This window comes from Rhincodon typus, chromosome 12 (assembly GCF_021869965.1).
Source record: "Rhincodon typus isolate 14 chromosome 12, sRhiTyp1.1, whole genome shotgun sequence".
Lineage (NCBI taxonomy): Eukaryota > Metazoa > Chordata > Chondrichthyes > Orectolobiformes > Rhincodontidae > Rhincodon > Rhincodon typus.
In genome coordinates, this window is record NC_063343.1 from 61,237,475 (window position 1) to 61,257,246 (window position 19,772).

Consider the following 19,772-nt stretch of genomic DNA (forward strand, 5'->3'; position numbering starts at 1 on the left):
TGTAGTAATTCTATCTCCCCTTCCCACCACGCACCCCTTTTAACGACCTATCTACGGAGTCAGGAAGGATCCAGGTCGCGACCAGGAACCACGCGGCAGGAGGTGAATGCATGGGTTGTGTCCTGCATACACGTGACAATAAATGATTCAATTCAATTAAATTCAGTTAAAAAGAAACAGAGAGACCTTAGAAGTATGCATACAATTCTTTGATATGGGATCCTTGGCTTCTGATAAAGGAACTGAGTACAAAAGCAGGGAACTGGTATTAAATCTTTCTAAAACAGTGGTTAGACCTGAGCTGCTAGTTCTGGCCACCACACTTCAATGAGAACATCAAAGCCTTGAACAGGAGATTGACTGGAATGAGATTTGGGATATGGGACTGCAGTATGTGGAGAGGCCAGAGGAGAGAGTGTTGTTCTCCTCAGAGTAAAGAAGACTAAAGCCAGACTTAATAGATGTGTTTGAAATCCTGAATACTCATGATACAGTGACTAAGGAGTAAATAAGAAGCAACTATTTGCAGTGAGAGGAGCATTGGTAACCTAAAGGCACAAATTTACTGTTATTTACAGAAGAATCAGAGGCAAGATTAGAAGAAGACAGTTTCTGCAGTGATTTATTGTCATCAAGAACGAAAAAGTGGTGAAAGTAGATTCAGCAGTAACTTTCAAATAAACTCATGAGAAGGAAATGTTGGGTGTAGGGTGTAGAGAATGAGAGGGATAATAATTGGAATATATCTTTCAAAGAGCCAACAGAGTATACAAACACGAAGTGTTGAATGTGCAGTGGTAGTGTCACTACCTTTGGCCCTGAAGGCCCAGGGTTCAAGTTCCACCTGCTCCAGTGGTGTGTCATAACATCTCTGAACAGGTTGTTTAGAAAATATCTCAAATGGCTTCCTTTTGTGCTGTCTGATTGTATAATTCCATCAGTCAATACTCTGAAGTACGCAGACAACACGAGGCAGAACGTTATTAGAAAGTGCTGGTACAAATCAGTCAGGAAATGTGCAGATGTCAGTTTGGAATAGCTTCTGGCTCTGTCACACATCGGTAGAGTTTCTTTCAGGCCAGTGAATGGAGCAGCAGCTATGTGAGATCCACCAAAACCGAAGGCAGAAAACTGGATATCGTGGCAGATTCTCCCTCACCCATTGGATGCTTCCTCTGGAGACCAATTAGACCTTCATGACTCCGGGGTTCATTTCAACCCCAACCCTGATCCTGCAGGAGACCGCCAGGATAGGATCACTCCGCAGCCTGATTCCCATGTTGTTTGGGATTTATGGAAAGTCAGATCAGATACTGATCCAATTCCCTCAGTTTCCTGCTGATTAGAATGAACACCCTCCAACTCCAATACCCAAACCCCACACACCCTGAACACCCTCCAACTGACCCACACCCAAAGCAGTACATGATCAGCCACCAATCATGAAAAAGTCATGCACAACATGATTGTGTTACCATCTGAGCCACTCTCACAACACCACTGTGCCCTGCACTAACTTCCACATCAGATTCACGACTGCCAATAATATTAATTGTTTTGTTTTGAGCTGGTTAAATTATTTATATACACGTTAACCGTGGACCGTAAAATGGGTATATGCAGCAAAAACACGGTAGCCCTCCAAGCGGACTGTGTTCCCTACACTAACTCTATGCATTTTACGGTCTCGGAATGGTGTATATAATATTTTCTGGAAGTGGATGAGCGATCGTACATGTACATCACTGTTCCATTTCCGCCCCTGATCAAAAAGCAGGGTCTTTTTTAAATCGAAATCCTTTATCCCCTTTTGGACCAGAGGTTTTTTTTTTGGAATAAAAAGAGAATAAAAAAGGTCTATTTAAAAAAAGCAAATAGAGATATATGCACCATGGCATCAGATTGGGACCGAAAATGCACAAAGGTGAAGGTTTAAAAGACCAACCTTGGCGAAATATCGCATCCTTGCTGCATAAAGGCGCCCAGAGAGAACCAGAGACTGTTAAATATTCCAAATTCGTTGGTCTGGTCGAGACTTTGGGCATCAGGTCCGTCTTCGTACTCCTCTGTTTGCCACTCATAGGGGCTGAATCTGCTCACCAGGAACAGGACCACGCTCACACCAATGTAGGCGAACACGATGCACATCCAGATCTCGTACGCCAAGGGGTCCAGGAAGGAGAAAACCCCTGGTTTGGATTTCTGGGGTTTTTTAATCATGATGGAGATCCCCAAGCTCATGAAAGGTTTGGAAAAGTCAATGACCTCCTCCCGCACCAAGGTGATGGTTAATGGGGCCACTGCGATATCAGCTTTCTGAAAGACAAAATGGGTTAAAAGTTAATTGTCAAGTCACTGATGATACCCTCGTTCACTTATTTCTGATACCTAGTGAAAAGCTCTTTTAACATCCATTCCTCAACAGGTCAGGTAAAGAAAAACAGAGCATTGGCTCTTTAGCCTCAATGCTCTTTGTCAGAGTTTGCTGTACACACACTTGCTGTTCTCCTTTCAATGGTGAATACCCTTAAAACTTACTTAACTGGCTGTGGTGCAATCTGAAATGATACAATTAATGGTGCTAAAGAAATGCAGGTTTCTCATGCTATTGTTTCTCAGGTCAATGCCTCAACCAATCAGAGTCAACCTGTCTTATTTAAAATTTAAACAAAGTCTGGCAGTTAACTGTCAGTCATCATTAATAGTTGCATGCGTTCTCTATAGCAATACATCCATCAATCAGAGTCCACTTGCCAATTAAGCAGCAGTCTCCCCCCCATAAACAGTACAAATATTGTCTTCCCTTTATTTTGGCGTATACTGTGAATTGCACTGATTAGTGATAGACAAAAAGCTTTAACAAACTTTTTCAGCAATTATTTTTGATTATTCATTTGATCTGAAATTGTTCCTTTAGGTAGAGAGAAAGACTCCAGGGAGAATTTTTCCGCTCTTCTTCAGATAGTGCATGGGATCTTTTATGTCTGCCCAAGACGGCAGATTCAATTGTCAACCTTCATATTTCGCTGTGTGGAATAATTCTCCTCATCCCCAAAATACACTTTCTTTTCCCTCAGCTGTCAAATGAATCTGTGGTTTTTAATGGTCATCTTTTTAATTATTATGAAAGTGTCAAAAGACCATTCATCGAATATTCTTTTGTCTCCATAATTGTCTGGAATTGTTTAGGAGTGTCAAGTACTAAATCCTGCTCCATGTGTATGGAAACTTAGGTTAAACTACGTTTTCATTTTGACACTACTGGAAGGGTTGGCATGAAAACATAGAAGAGAGGGTTTAGGAGCAAGAGCAAGCCATTTGACCTCTTGAGCCTACTCATCCATTCAAAATGATCATGGCTGATCATCCAGCTCAACACCCTAACCCTACCCTCTCCCCCATCCCGTCATCCCTTTAGCCACAAGAGCTATATCTACCACCTTCTTGAAAACTCATAACGTTCTGGCCTCAACCACTTTCTGTGGTAGTGAATTCCACAGGTCTACTACTCTCTGGATAAAGAAATTTCTCTTCATTTCAGTTCTAAAAAGTTTACCCTTATCCTTAAATTATGAACCCTGGTTCTTGACATTCCCACTATTGGGAACATCCTTCCTGTATCAAACCGGTCTGTTAATTTTACAGTGTTTCTATGAAAACTTCCCCCACCCGCCAATTCTTTTAAACTCCAGTGAATGCAATCATAACCGGTTCTATCTCTCCTTACATGTCAATCCTGCCACCCCAGGAATCAGTCTGATAAACCTTTGCTGCACTCCCTCTATCGCAAGAATATTCTTCCTCAGATAAGGAGACCAAAACTCCACACAATATTCCATGGGTGCCTCACCAGTGCCCTGCATAATTGCAGCAAGACATCCTTGTTCCTGTACTCGAATACTCTTGCTATGAAGGCCATCATACAGTTTACCTTCTTTACTGAGATGCACCTGCATGTTTACTTTTGTGACTGGTATACAAGGATATCCAGGTCTTCTGAAAGTCCCCCTCTCTTATTTTACAGCCATTCGAATAATAATATGCCTTCCTATTTAGGCTCCTAAAGTAGTTAACTTCACATTTATTCACACAACACTCCATCTACCATGCATTTATCATCCATTCGTGATGGAACTGAGTGATACACTCAGCCACATCAGAAGGACTTAAAGAGCCAATCACTACCGACGTCAAATCGCAGCTGGAAAATAGTTTCTCTGTGATCACAAAACTGAAAGCAAAACTGTGGTTTGAAAACCTGGTTGATAAAGATGTGACTCGCTCTTGTTTGAGGTTACATTTAGTTTGTGACAGGTTACACAGCTGTGCACTTTTTCTGCCTGAACCACACTGTCACTACATATACTGGAAAGAGTACACTGATAATCATGCCTCACTGTTTCAAAGTCAATCACAAACTACATAAAGTCACAATTACAACACCATAATGATCAGATGCCTGAATAACTGCAATTCAGGACAAATGCAAGTCAAATGGAGGAGATGTTAAAAAGGGTTTAATGTTACCTATCAGCTCAGGAGCCTCAGCCATTATTGCTTCCAGTGTAGCAGTTGCAACCAAAAGGTCTTCAACATGGTTCCCAACAAAGAAAAACATTTTTAAATGTTTCCAAGAAAATAATCTCTCTGTGAGCTCTGTACATGATATTTACTCCTAATAGACAACTATCAAAACGTCTTTGCTATACCCTTTCATCGTTAATGTAGGTTTCTCCGACTGATTTCTCAAATTTTTGAAACGTTCGTTTGTATGCTTCACAATCTAACTCATGTGCATCCAGAATAGCTTTGTTACAATGTCACAACTCTGAGCGACTTCCTCTGATAGAGACGATTAGATTTGGTGAGCTCTACCTGTCAACTTGTTTGGAAATATCCAGTTTTCCTTCAGCCACTTCACTCGTTTTGCTATTTTCTCAAATGGCATAAGGAATGTCTCTGCATCCTTTTCCTCAAATTTTGGTAGGGACTGGAATCACAGACACTTCCACACTGCTGGGTACTAAGGGCAATTTAGCATGGCCAATCCACCTAGTCTGCACATCTTTGGACTATAAGAGGAAACTGAAGCACTGGAGGAAATCCATGCAGCACAAACTTTGCACACAGCTGGCCAAAGGTGAAATCGAACCCAGGTCCCCAGTGCTGTGGGGCACCAGTGCTAACCACTGAACCACCCTGCTGCCCCTTTACAAATGCTCCAACTTTACAAATTTAAGCATTTCCCTTTTGGACTTTAGATTGTGGCCAAGGTTTCTCTCATCTGAGCCTTCCTTGGCATCCAAAGTCCCTTTTTAACTGCATTATTTTAAGCTGGTATCCCCTATTTCTCTCCTCCTTTTCCCCTCCTCTCTTAAATTTTCTTTCTTCTGCCTCTTCTTCTGCCTGAAATGCTCATTTATTTCCTTTCACCTTTCTCTGAAGTTGAATCTTTTTCAGTTTCATTTTCCTTTCCATCCTTTTTTTAATTGCAAAGATCTTTCCTCTTTATTTCTTGCTCATGTTCAAGCTTCTTTAATATCAGTTGAATCTTTGCTAACTCAAGTGGCTCACCACTCTTTCTACCTAATCCCTTCTGTATGTCCACAAATCCCAAATGCTTTGCTATTATTTCAATTACCTCTGTCTTCTTGGATGTGACAGGCAATTCCACCTCTAATGTATTTGCAAATTCTATCAGTCTGGTTCCTATAAATCCATCAAGGATATTTCTTCCGACTGAAGGTTGGTCTTAGCTGTTTTCAATTCTATCTTACTTTAATATGAGAAACCTTGTATTTGTCATTTTATCCCTTACCATTTACCCTTACTCCACATCCAATTTTATGGTATCCTTGTTCAAAAAAACACCAGACCATGAGCCCCCAAACTTTTATGAGTTAACTGGGAAGAGTGCACCAATAATTTCACAAGCAGTCACATAACGTAAGAAGTCCCAAATATGGCAGCAAAATGCCTGACTGACTGCTATTCAAGACAAATACAAGTCATACCAGACATTGACATTAACAGAAACTAACTCTATTCATTACAACGTACTTAACTTTAATAAATCGCAGAGAAAATAATTCCTAATCTACTAATATGCTTCTTGAACTATATCCCTTCAAAATCCTCAGACACACACACACACACACACACACCTATTCATGATTAAGGTACTCAGGAATGACATACAGTTTTACATAGATATTATAAATATTAAGAATGTAGACAGGGTAAACAAAATTCCAAAGATCAAAAGTCCTGAATTAAAGGATGGGTTAAATTTTCTTACACAGTTCCTCTTAACATTTAGAATGATGATGCACTGCTATCTGTGAAGCAATGGGCATTGTTCACTTTAGCAGTTAATTCATGGACCTGGGTATTGTCTTGTTAGAATTTCTTCTTTTAAGCTGTTATTTTTGCCTTTTCCCCCACAGAGACAGAGCGAGAGGGAGAGAGATGTTTTCAGTTTGCAGGCTCTGTGTGCCTCTGCCTGCCCTGGTACTTATAACTTTGTAACAAACTGTAGCTCAACTAATTAGAGGGCTAACATCAGGCAGAATTTCACAAAGTGTCCCTTTAATTTTGTACCCATTTTACATCTCTTTTTCTCCTTCTCCACTGTTGACAACACCTTTGTTTTTTGCCCTGGCCTTGTGTCTCCGTCAAAAATATGAAAACAAATACTGATTCTCAATCCTTCAGCTGGGCTTCTCAACAAGAACGAACGTGTATGTCTGTAACTGAGACAAAGCAAATATAGACTGAATGAAAGCTTCTTTCTTTGTCAGGGATATCGAGTCATAGCTTCATAGAGTAACACAGCATGGAAACAGACCCTTTGGTCCAACTCGTCCATGCCAATCAGATATCCTAAACTGATCTAGTCCCATCTGCCAGCATTTGGCCCATATCCCTCTAAACACTTCCTATTCAGGTACCCATCCAGACGTCTTTTAAATGTTGCAATTGTACTCTCCTCCACCACCTCCTCTGGCAGCTCATTCCATACACGTGCCACCCTCTACGTGAAAAAGTTGCCCCTTAGGTCCCTTTTAAATCTTTCCTCTGTCATCTTAAAACTATGGCCTCTAGTCTTGGATCCCCTACCCTTGGAAAAAAAGACCTTGGCTATTCACCCTATCCATGCCCCTCGTGATATTTTGTCATTCACCTCAGAATTGAACTTGTTAACTCTAAGGTTACTCAAGGACAGTGCTCAGTGATATAGCAGATGTGTTTCTACCGACCAGCCCTGTTTATAGAGGGCTTTTAACCTTTGCTAAAACCTGATCACACACCATGTACAGGCTTTGAACGACCAAGTGTGGTACGTTATGCTGACCCCAAAGTGTCAGTGATAGTGACACATGAAACTCACTGAATACACAAGCTCGCCGACCATCCCATTCCACACTTTGGAGTCTGGATCCCTTGCTCCGTATTTTCCGTCTGCCACGATTGCGAGTTTGTACTTGAAGCCCACGTGCTTGGCAATCTCCGCTGCCAGCTCCACACAGTAACCTTCGTATTTATCGTTACCTTCTAGCTGATCGTGATTCTTCTTCAGCATCACATAAGGAGGTTCCTGCCAACACAAAGCACTGAGTCAACAGGGCAATATCCTGCTCATTCAATCAGATGCTTCAACCATTGTCCCAGGTTCACCCGAATGGCATATGAGCCAGGACTGGAACCAGGACTAGATCCATCACCCGGGGCTTTGCAGCTCAGCTAAGCTCCACCCCAACTCAAACAGGATCTAGTATGAATTCTGGAGTGAAGTGTCCCAAATCAGAACAATGAAATCTGGGATGAAACTTGCTCCATGTGGACAAGGGTCCACATTCACCCAACCAGAGACTGCCACTAAACAATCAATCATTTATTTACAGATCAGTGGGGAAATAAGCTGCCAAGGGGAAACAGGCCAATTAAGAAACTCGAGCTACAAGGTCAGAAGTCACACAACACCGGGCTATAGTCCAACAGGTTTATTTGAAATCACAAGCTTTCAGAGTGCTGCTTCTTCATTAGGTGAAGTGAACAGCGCTCCGAAAGCTTGTGATTTCAACCAAACCTGTTGGACTATAGCCTGGTGTTGTGTGACTTCTAACCTTGTCCACCCCAGTCGAACATCAGCACCTCCACATCAGGGCTGCAAAGTGACAGAGAACATACAACGTAAGGCACAGTGAAATTATCCACTGTTGTAGGAAGAATAAAAATGAATAACATTTTTTAAAATGGGAAATATTGAGTGGAATTTGGAAGTTCTTGCACACAAATCAGAGCAAGTTAATACTCCGATACAGCAGGAAGACAAATGATATGTTAGCCTTAATTGCAAGAAGACTGGAGCACAAGAGTAAGTCTTTAAGATAAGAAAATGTCTTTTTAAGTCTTTCAGTAAGTATATAGAGCTCTAGTTAAACAACAAGTAGGGTGTTGTAGAGACAACAAGGTGTAGAGCTGGATGAACACAGTAGGCCAAGCAGCATCAGAGGAGCAGGAAAGCTGACATTTCGGGTCTAGACCTTTCTTCAGAAATTTGAAATCACAAGCTTTCAGAGTGCCGCTCTTTCACTGGGTGAAGTGAACAGCGTTCCGAAAGCTTGTGATTTCAATTAAACCTGTCGGACTATAACCCTATAAGTAGGGTGTTGTGTACAGTTCTTAAGAAAGTTTATATTGACTTCAGAGTAGGTGCCACCAAAAGAAAATGACGAGATTGATTCATTGAGAGGGCTGTACTGTGAACAGAGTTTGAATGAAATAGGTCTGTCTTCTCTCGAGTTTAAAAGAATGATAAGTGATCTTGCTATGGCAAATTCTTTGAGGGTCTCACAGGGGTGATTCTGAGAAATGTTTTCTCCTGGACAGAACTGAAGGATATATTCTCAGGATAAGGAAGCAACCATTTGTGATTGAGATGAGGAGAAATATTGCAAACCTTTGAAATTCTCTCCCAGTTTGCTGTGGAACTTGAGTTGTTTTATATGCAATGCTTAGATGGATAGTTTATCGGACATCAAGGAATTCAACATATGGGAGGTTGTGGTTTAATGGGATGTGGGCATTATTGGCACAGCTAGCATATGTTGTCATTCCCAAATGACTCCTTGAGCTGATTGGTTTGCTAGGCCATTTCATAACAGACAATAACATTGCTGGGGGTCTGGAATCACATGTAGGCCAGATCAGGCAAGGATGGTAGATTTGCTTCCTGTAGTGATTGGAACCAGGTGGATCTTTTTGACTATGAGATCCTTGATTGGGGTTGTTAACCCTGTGAATCAGGGAGCCCTGGGTGATAGATATAAACAGGAGTTGCAGAATCTCCTCACTGTAGGGACCAACTTCGAGCTGGCTAGCCACAGCCAGTGTATGGGGCACATGTAAATAAAGGGTGGCTTGGTAATCGGCCTCTGTGTAGTTATTTCACATCCCTAAAGGGCATTGGTGAATCAGGTGGTTTGTACAACAATCTGTGAGAATTTCCTGGTTGCCATTACTACAACTAGTTGGTAAATCCAGAGTTTATTAATTTAAATATTGCAATTTGAACCCTTGTCCCAAGAATATTAGCCTAGTCCTATGGGATAATTCCAGTGATTTTACAGGTATGTCACCATCTCACTAAGGGTAAGCATACAAGAGCTGTAATGAGGCTGAAGCCTGCTCCTGCTTTTATGCTGATGATTGAATTATTTGATGCAGTTACCACCAACATCCATTTTCTGAACATGAAACCTTTAGCCCATTAGTGATTCCTCGTTAATTACATTTCAAATCTTAACGTATTTCTTTTATTGGTCTCACCTGACAGATCACAGGTCCTAATGCTATTACACACATCAGTGGCTACAAACAAACAGGGAATGCCTGGACTGTGTTTTCCTTGCTCCCAGTGCTATTGGACTAGTGAGGTGGTGACCTACTGGTGTTATTGCAATAAATCAAAGGTTCTCACCCTATTAAACTATTTGTGTTGGTTTCAGGCTTATGTGGGGCCAGTCTGCAGACCTGAGTTATACTGCCAGTTACTGAATGTTAATATTGTGAATGCTGTGACAATTCAGCATGTGGATATTTTCTAATCAACCTGATGAGATACATATACCATGGGAGAAGTACAACAGAGGTTCACTTGATAAATCCCACAGTTTGCAGGATTTTCTAACGAGGTGAGATTCAGGAAGTGAGACTGTATTTTCCAGAGTGTCACAGAATGAGAAGTGATTGCATTGAGATACACAAAATTCTTACAGAGCAAGACAGAATAGATAGAGATTAGATGTTTCCTCTGGCTGGTGAGTCTAGAACCAGGGGCGTAATCTCAGGAGCAGGCTACTGGGAACCGAGAGGAAGGATAATTTCTTCAGTCAGAGGCTTACAAGTCTTTGGAATTTTCTACCCCAGAGGGATGAGGGATCTCGATCATTGAGCACATTCAAGACAGAAGTCGATAGATTTTTGGAGACTAATGACATCAAGGGATATAGTGGGAGATGGTGTGGGAAATTGGCAATGAGGTAGATGATCAACTAAATGGTAGAGGAGGTTTGATGGGCTGAATGGCTTACTCCAGTTCCTACATTCCTCAGAACCAAAATAGGTCAGCAGGAATTGGAGGCGATGGGTGAACAGATCTTAAAGCAGGTCAGGGTACAGGTGGCAGAGCACTGGAGAAGCCAAAGGTTACAGAGGGTGTAAGGTGAGGTGTCAAAGGTTGATGACATCCTGATGGGCTAATACTTTTATATGAGATGTATTGTGAAAATTTTGGCTGAATTTATCACTCCTCTCACTTGTGGCAGAGATGGCAGTCAGATGGCCTACCTCAGTCCTGGGTTCACGGTGTCAGTTTTATGGAGAAGTGGATCAAGTTTCAGCTCTAAGATATGTGTCAGTATCAAGTACTTTTACACGGAGAATTTTAATGAGTAAAAGAAGTTGATAAGGTCAAAGCAGGTAAATTATTTCCTCTGGGAGGGAGAGACCAGGATAAGGAGACATAATGTTGACATTTGAGCCAAGTCATCTGGGAGTGATAACAACCAGCACTTCCTCACACAAAGGATACAACAAATCTGGAACTCTCGCCGTCAAAATACTATCGAAACTGGGAGATGAATGAAAACTTTAAATCCGAGATGGATTGATTCTGGAAATGAAAACAGAAAACACTAAAAAACACTCAGCAGGTCTGGTAGCATCTGGTGAAAGAAACAGACTTAATATAGCAGGTCAATAACCTTTCACTAGAACCCATTGACCAGAAAGTTAACTCTATTTCTCTCTCTCGAGATGCTGCCAGAGTGACTGAGCATTTCCAAAAAATTCCGGGATTTTTTTGCCTTCAGATTTCCATCATCTGCAATATTTTGCTTGTCTTTTTCTTCATGGGATGTGAATATCGCTGGCACAGTGATGCTGCTCATTCCTATTCATCTTTGAACTGAGTACCTTGCTAGGCCATTTCAAATGTATTTTTAAGAGCCGACAACCTTGCTGTGGGTCTGGAGTCACATACAGGCCAGACTAGGTAAGAATGGCAGATTTCCATCCCTAAAGGGAATTAGTAATCCAATTTTTCTTTTAATAACAACTCATGATAGCTGCCATGCTCATGGAAATTTGCCTTATTTTACGGGGGTTGGAGTATAAGAGTAGGGAAGTCTAACTGCAACAGTATAAGGTGCTAGTGAGACTATAACTGGAGTACTATGAGCACTTTTGGTCCCCTTACTTAAGGAAAGATATCACTTGGGCGCAGTTCAGAGAAGGTTCACTAGGATGATCTTTGGTATGGAGGCATTGTCTTACGAGCAGAGGCCAACTAGGTTGGGATTCTGTTCACTGGAGTTTTAGAAGTATGCAAGACCATAAGACATAGGAGCAGAAAATAGGTCAGTCAGCCCATCAAGTCATGGCTGATAAAGTTTTTCAACCCCATTCTCCCGCTTTCTCCCCGTAACCCTTGATCCCCTTGACAATCAAGAACCTATCTATCTCTGTCTTAAATATATTCAATGACCTGACCTCCACAGCCTTCTGTGGCAGTGAATTCCATAGGTTCACCACTCTCTGGCTAAAGAAGTTTCTCCTTAGCTCCGTTCTAAAAGATGTTCCCTTTACTCTAAGGTCGTGCCCTCGGGTCCCAGTCTCTCCTACCAATGGAAACATCTTCCCAACATCCACTCTGTCCACGCCATTCAGTATTCTGTAAGTTTTAATTAGATCCCCCCTCAACCTTCTAAACCCCATTGATATATAGACCCAAAGTCCTCAAACATTCCACATATGTTAAGCTTTCATTCCCGGGATCATTCTCGTGAACCTCCTCTGAACCTGCTCCAGGGCCAGTACACTTTTCCTGAGATATGTGGCCCAAAACTGCACACAATACTCCAAATGTGGCCTGACCAGTGCCTTATAGAGTCTCAAAAGTACATCCCTGCTTTTATATTCAAGTTCTCTCAAAATAAATGTCAAAGTTGCATTTGCCTTCCTACCTACTGACTCAACCTGCAAGTTTACCTTTAAAGAATCCTGGACTAGAACTCCCAAGTTTCTTTGCACTTCAGATTTCTGAATTTTCTCCCCATTTATTCTTCTTACCAAAGTGCATGACCTCACACTTTACCACATTGTACTCCATCTGCCACTTCTTTACCCACTCCCCTAGCCTGTCCGAATCCTTCTGCAGCTTCCCCGCATCTTTAATACTACCTGTCCCTCCACTTATCTTTGTATCATCTGCAACTTAGCCAGAATGCCCACAGTTCCTTCATCTAGATCATTAATGTATAAAGTGAAAATTTGTGGTCCCAAAACTGACCCTTATGGAACACCACTTGTCACTGGCTGCCATTCTCAGAAAGACCCTTTTATCCTCATTCTCTGCTTCCTGCCAGACAGTCAATCTTCTATCCATGCTAGCACCTTGCCTCTAATACCATGGGCCCTTATCTTACTCAGCAGCTTCCTGTGTGGCACCTTGTCAAAAGCCTTCTTGAAGTCCAGGTAGATAACATCCATTGGCTGTCCTTGGTCTAACCTGCTCATCACTTCCTCAAAGAACTCTAACAGATTTGTCAGGCATGACCTCCCCTTGATGAAGCCATGCTGACTTTGCCCTATTTTACCATGCACTTACTTCCAAGTATTTAGAAATCTCATCCTTCACAATGGACTCCAAAATCTTACTCACGACCGAGGTGAGGCTAAATGGCCTGTAATTTTCAGTCTTTTTCCTTACTCCCTTTTCATTGAAGCATATAGGATTCTTAACAGGCTTGACAGGATAAATGTTGAGAGTCTAGGACCAGATGGCACAGTCTCAGAATAAACAGGCACCAATTTAAGACTGAGATGTGCAGGAATTTCTTCCCTCAGAGGGTTTTGAGTCTTTCGAACTCCTTGCCTCAGAGAGCCATGGGGGCAGAGTCCTTGTGTATGTTTATGGCTGAGATAGATTATTGATGAATTGGGGGATCAAGGGCTATGGGGAAAACACAGAAAAGTTGACATGAGAAATGTAGATCAGCCATGATCCTATTCAACAGCTGGGCAGGCTCTAGGGGCTAAACAGCCTAATCCTGTTCCTATTTCTTATGGTTTTACAGTATTATATTGGTTTTATATTCCAGAGTTATTAACTGAATGTAAATTCCAGCAGCAGTTGTGGAGAAATGTGAACATGTATCCCCAAAACATTCATCTACCCCTCTGGCTAGTTCAGTGACATTACCACTACATCACCATATTCTCAATGTTGGATGTCTGAATGATTTTTGTTGGATAATCATACTAAGGGTTATAGAACCAAGGCAGGTATGTAGAGTTAGAATACAGATCAGCTATGGACTCAGTCAATGGCAGAACAGGTTCAAATGGCTAAATGGCCTCCTTCTGTTTCTTTAATTCTTAGAAACCCCCCACCCCTCCAGAGACGTTGTCACATGGATCAACTATGTAAAGGATACCATAGGAACAAAGGAGGCCATTCAGCCCCTGAAGCACACTCTGTTGTTCAGTGAAATTTTGACTAGACTTTATTTCTTTCTTGGTTCCATATACAGAAATATGAGAAGTTATTATTGTTCACTCAGCAACCCATTGGTTGATCACACTCAGTGTAGCAACACTTACTAAGATTGTCGTTACAAAATACGTCCGATTCTGGATGCCACTGGTGTCGTTGCCAATGTGATGGTCCCCTGTTGTTGCAACAAACTTGTCATCTTCATTCCAATATCCAATCTGTAAGAAGCAGTATTAATGTCCATGTTCCATTCCAAGCCACTCACCATCCCAACTAGAAAATACATCATCATTCATTTACTGTTGCTCAGTCAAAATCCTGTAAACTCCTCCCTAATAGCACATAGATCTACCTACACTAAATGTAAAGCAGCCGTTCAAGAAGGCAGTTCACCACTACCTTGTCAACGACAATCAGGAACGAGCAATAACTGCTGGCAGGTTTGCCATTCTGGATACTGTAGGGGGGATGGCCTCTCAGGGGAGTATTGCACTGACAGCTAGGTTTCTGGTACCGTGACTGGCTCTACTGTAATGAGGGTTATGTCGGGTTCCAAGCAATCGATTGTAATAGGAGACTCTCTGGTCTGGGGAACAGACATTTCTGTAGCCGTCAGCAGACATTAGGATGGTGTGTTGCCGCCCTGGTGCCAGGGTCAAGGATTTCTTGGAAAAGGTACAGAATATTCTGAAAGGTAAGAGTGACCAGTAGGAAGTCATTGTTCACCTTGGTACCAATGACATCAGTAGGGAAAGGGATAAGGTTCTGCAGAGAGAATATACGTAACTCTGCAGGAGGTTAAAAAGTAGGTTCTCAAGGGTAGTAATATCTGGACTACTACTGGTGCCACATGCTAGTGAGAGTAGGAACAGGAAGAGACAGCAGATGAGTGCATGGCTGAGGAGCTGGTGCAGAGGGCAAGGATTCACATTTTTGAACCACTGGGATCTCTTCAGAGATAGAAATGGCCTGTATAAGAGGGACGGGTTCCACCTGAATTGGAAGGAGACAATATCTTTGCAGGGGGATTTGCTAGTGCTACAGAGGCTTTAAACCAGTAAGGTTGGGTGGAAACCAAAATGATAGTGAGAAAAAAGAAAAGGTTGAGGTTAGTGCAGTAGATAAGGGACCAACTCAAGTAGTCAAGGCAACGAGAGCCGGGCACAGAATGAGGTAAGACTGATAAATTAAACTGCATTTACTTCAATGCAAGAGGACTGACAGGTAAGGCAGATGAACTTAGGGTATGGTTGGAAACAAGGGACTGAGATATCATAGCTATTACAGAAATGTGGCTCAGGGAAGGATAGCACTGGCAAATTAATATGCTGGGGTATAGATGCTATAGGAAGGATAGAAAGCAAGGCAAGAGAGAAGGGGGAGTGGTGTTTTTGTTTAGGGATAACATCATGGCTGCACATAGTGAGGATATTCTTGGAGATAGTCTAGTGATGTTGTATGGGTGGAACTGACAAATAAGAAAGGGATGATCGTCTTGTTGGAATTGTATTATAGGCTCCCAAATAGTCAGTGGGAAATTGTGAAGCAAGTATATGAGGAGATCTCAGATATCTGTAAAAATAATAGGGTAGTAATGGTAGGGCATTTTAACTTCCCAAACATAGACTGGGACTATCATAGCATTGGATGGACAGGAATTTTTTTAAGTATGTACAAGAAAACTGCCTTTTTCAATGTATCAAAGCATCTACTAGAGAAGGAGCAATACTTGATCTCTTCTTGGGAAATAAGGCAGGGCAAGTGATCATAGTTCTATTATTTTTAAATATGAACAAGGACAGAATTGATCACAAAGTTAAATTGGAGTAAGGCCAACTTTGATGGTATTGACAGGAAGTTTCAAAAGTTGACTGGGGGAGGCTATTCGCAGGTACAGAGATGGTTGGGAAGTGGGAGGCCTTTAAAAATGAGATAACAAGAGTTCAGAGTCAGTATGTTCCAATTAGTGGGATGGCAAGACTGGTAGGTGTAGGGAATGCTGGATGACTAAGAGAAATTGACATTCTGGTTAAGGAAAAAAAGAAGCATACATCAGGTATGAACAGCTGGGATCGAGTGACTCCCTAGAGGAGTATAAGGGCAGCAGGAGTATACTTAAGAGGGAAATCAGGAGGGCAAAAAGGGGACATGAGGTAGCTTTGGCAGACAGAGCTAAGGAGAATCCAAAGACATTCTACAAGTACATTAAGGGCAGAAAAGTAGCAAGTGGGAGAATAGGGGCCATTAAGGATCAACATGGCTGTCTATGTGTGGAACCACTGGAGATGGGTGAAATACTAAACGAATATTTCACGTCACTGTTTACTGTGGAGAAAGACATGGAAGCTAGGGAACTTGGAGAAATAAATAGTAATGTCTTGAAAAGAGTTCATGTTATAGAATAGGTGGTGCTGGAGGCCTTAAAATGCATAAAGGTACATAAATCCCTGGCACCTGATCAGGTGTATCCCGGAACTTTGGCGTTGTCTATGTGGACTTCAGCATAGTGTTTGACAAGGTTCCGAATAATAGACTGGTTAGTAAGGTTAAATCATTATAGCATCTGGGGCAGCTAGCCAGTTGGATTCAAAATTGGCTTGAAGGTAGGAAACAAAGAGTGAAGGAGGGTCTTGACTTGAAACATCAGCTTTCCTGCTCCTCTAATGCTGCCTGGCCTGCTGTGTTCCTCCAGCTCCACACTGTGTTATCTCTGACTCCAGCATCGGCAGTTCTTACTGTCTCTGAGTGATGGTAGAGGGTTGTTTTTTCGAGTGGAAGCCTGCTACCAGTGGTGCGCTGCAAGGTTTGGTGCAGGATCCACTGGTTAGAGGGTATAGGTGGTTTAGGGGTGGTTATAGGTGGTTTGGGGGTTTATAGGTTCTTTGGGGGTACAGGTGGTTAGCGGGTACAGGTGGTTTGTGGAGTTTAGGTGATTTTGGGGTTATATATGGTTTGGGAGTTATAGGTGGTTTAGGGATGTATAGGCAGTTTGCGGGGGTAGGTGGTTTCAGGTGTATGGATGGTTTGGGTTTGTATGCTTGGGTAGCTTGGGTTCATGGTTTATATGTGGTTTGGGGTTCCGGTGGTTTGGGAGTAGTGATTTGGTAAACTGGTTTGGGTTTGTGGTGGCATCAGGGATTGGGGATTGGACAGCAGATGGTTTGGGGTATAGCTGGTTGGGGACACACCTAGATTAAGGGCATGGCCGGTTAGAAGATACAGGTGGCATGGCATACAGAGGCTGTACGGCTACAGATAGGATGGTGTTCAGGTAGTTTTGGGCTACAGCTGATTCGGGAGTATAGGTGGTAAGGATGATTTGTTGTATTGGGGATAAACATGGTGAATAATGCTTGTTGCTCGTATTGGCTGTGATGGGCTGTATTGAAGGTGATTGTATTAGCGGTGGTGGGCTGTATTGAAGATATTGTGCAAGATTCACTTACCTTTCTAATTCCATCACTTTTCAGCTCCAACACATTGACAGTGTAGTTGGTCCGATGTCCAAATTCATTAAACTGAATGTTCCCAGTTAACCCATCACTACGAACCTGAAGTTCAACCAAACACAAAACCCATTTCAGCATGGAGAGGGAGATTTATTCTGTATTTAACCCTGTGTTGTACCTGCCCTAGAAGTGTTTGATGGGGATAGTTCAGAGGGAGCTTCACTCTGTATCCAACCCTGTGCCATACCTGCCTGGAGACTGTTTGAAGGGGACAGTGAAAAGGAGCTTTACTCTGTATCTAACCCCGCTCTATATCCGTCTTGGGAGTGTGATGGTACAGGGTAGAGAAATCCTCAGGAGTTTCCCCGTCACAATATTGTACCTGCTGTAAGGCTCGTTGAATGTCTATCCCTTGACCCCAAGGTACAGCAGGATTTGCCAAACAGTCTCCTGCATTTCCTCTCCGAGAGATGTCGATCCTTGTCTTGCGTAGGTACTTGAAAGCTTCAGACAGCACGAGCACTCCATCAAAGGTCATAGCTGACGTATACTGCAGGAGAGGAAAGGGAAATGTACTGAGAGTGAGATCCTGTCTGAGAACCAGGACACGAATACAAGGTGACACAGTGTAAATGAGACGCTGACAGGGTGTGATCAGAGAGCTGCTGAAATCAGCAACTGACTGAAAGGCTGAGTCTCTGGCTGGCAGCTTAAACTAACAGGAAGATGTGATGCCAGAGACGTCTGACCCTCTCTGCACACCATGAACCTGGGCAACTGCTGTTAGCAGGCAGGACCCAGTCGGCTACGAACCTGAATGCTAAATAGCAGCCACTGCACCACTCAGAAATGAATTGATTTAAGAAACACCTTGCACTGACTCCCCTGTCTCAATAAGAGCAATTGGTATTGGCCCAAAAAAAAGGGAATGACATTCTATATTCAGGGGTCACACGACACCAAGTTATAGTCCAACAGATTTATTTAAAATCACAAGCTTCAGAGTGCTGCTCCTTCTTCGGATGGAGGGAGATGGACAGGTACAGAATATATAGGTGGAGAGATAATGGCAAGATAATTCCAGGTAATTAAGAGTGTCAACAGATAAGTATAATGCTTTCTGACTCCAAGGTACTCCTCCTACTCCCCTCCTTCAACAGGCTTCTCTTCATTGGGTCACTGATTTCCCCACTTGCTGGTCCATAACTCTGACAAGTGTCAGCATATATGAGAGATCTTGTTCATGTTGCATTGGACATGCTCCTGAAAGACTGAGCCAGGTTCTCTTAGAAATTCCCTAGCCCATAGGACTGTGAACTCTGTCATTAATCATGCGCGAGAGTACATTCAATAGGTCTTTGGTTTGTATAGCAAAGCAATCAAGGGATATGGGGTTAGGGTGAAAAGTATGTGCACAGTCCCTAAGAGCAAGGATGATATTTACTCATGGTGAGAACATGCATGCTGGGTCTATTAACAGGGGGAGATTAGAGCACTGTAGCTACCACATTGTTCTCACTGACTGGGAAACTCCCACTCTTACTGCCTGCCAGAGGTGCATTGGAAGAATTTATAGATTGACAGTTGGCTTGTTTGGCACAATCCTTCCAACACTATCAAAACCTGAGGTGGAAGTTGAACCTTAAGGTCCAGAGAGAGTGTCTCTACTCACAGCATCAAGGACATCCTTTCCAGAAAATAGAGTTGAAATCAAACACCAGCCTTCATCGTAATTAGTAGTGAAGCAGGAGTGAGAGGCTGAATGGCCTGCACCACTTCCTGTTTCTTATACTCTGATTATCAGTGGCTCTGTGACTTTGCTACATTATTCTCATTGAGTTGTGGTGACTCAGTTACTGTTTGTTCCAAAGATGGGAAGAATAATTTTAAATGTATACTTAAAAGCTTCTACCTTCAGTTTATGTCCTTCAACTCCTTGATACTCTTTGCCATCTAGTTTCTTCCAACGCTGAAGGAATTTTAATACTTGAGCACTGTCGGGCCGCACAATCTGAAACCCAGTCACATTTGCTCCTGCATGCTGGAATTTATCGAGATCCATGTCCATGAAACCCTTCGATACAAACCAAGACAGAAAGATGCAGATTATCAGCATGTGACAGATGGGGGCCCTATAGTTGTCCAATTCTTAAAATAAATGTAATTATCCTGGGAGTCAGGGCTGGTCTCTCACTGACTGAGCTGGGAGTCAGGGCCGGTCTCTCACTGACTGAGCTGGGAGTCAGGGCTGGTCTCTCACTGAC

The 19,772-nt window shown here is 42.4% G+C and overlaps 1 protein-coding gene across 2 annotated transcripts in view; it reads right to left on the minus strand.

Moving 5' to 3' along the window:
- The window catches only part of gria1a (glutamate receptor, ionotropic, AMPA 1a), a 194,456-nt gene that overhangs the window by 98,949 nt on the left and 75,735 nt on the right, over nucleotides 1-19,772 (minus strand). For both annotated transcript variants that reach the window (XM_048603593.1, XM_048603591.1), the window contains exons 6-11: nucleotides 19,421-19,582; nucleotides 17,891-18,058; nucleotides 17,506-17,610; nucleotides 14,167-14,277; nucleotides 7,391-7,597; nucleotides 1,946-2,316 (exon numbers count right to left, since the gene is read on the minus strand). In XM_048603593.1, the coding sequence (XP_048459550.1) occupies nucleotides 1,946-2,316; nucleotides 7,391-7,597; nucleotides 14,167-14,277; nucleotides 17,506-17,610; nucleotides 17,891-18,058; nucleotides 19,421-19,582 (1,124 nt within the window). The remainder of the gene's footprint in view (nucleotides 1-1,945; nucleotides 2,317-7,390; nucleotides 7,598-14,166; nucleotides 14,278-17,505; nucleotides 17,611-17,890; nucleotides 18,059-19,420; nucleotides 19,583-19,772) is intronic.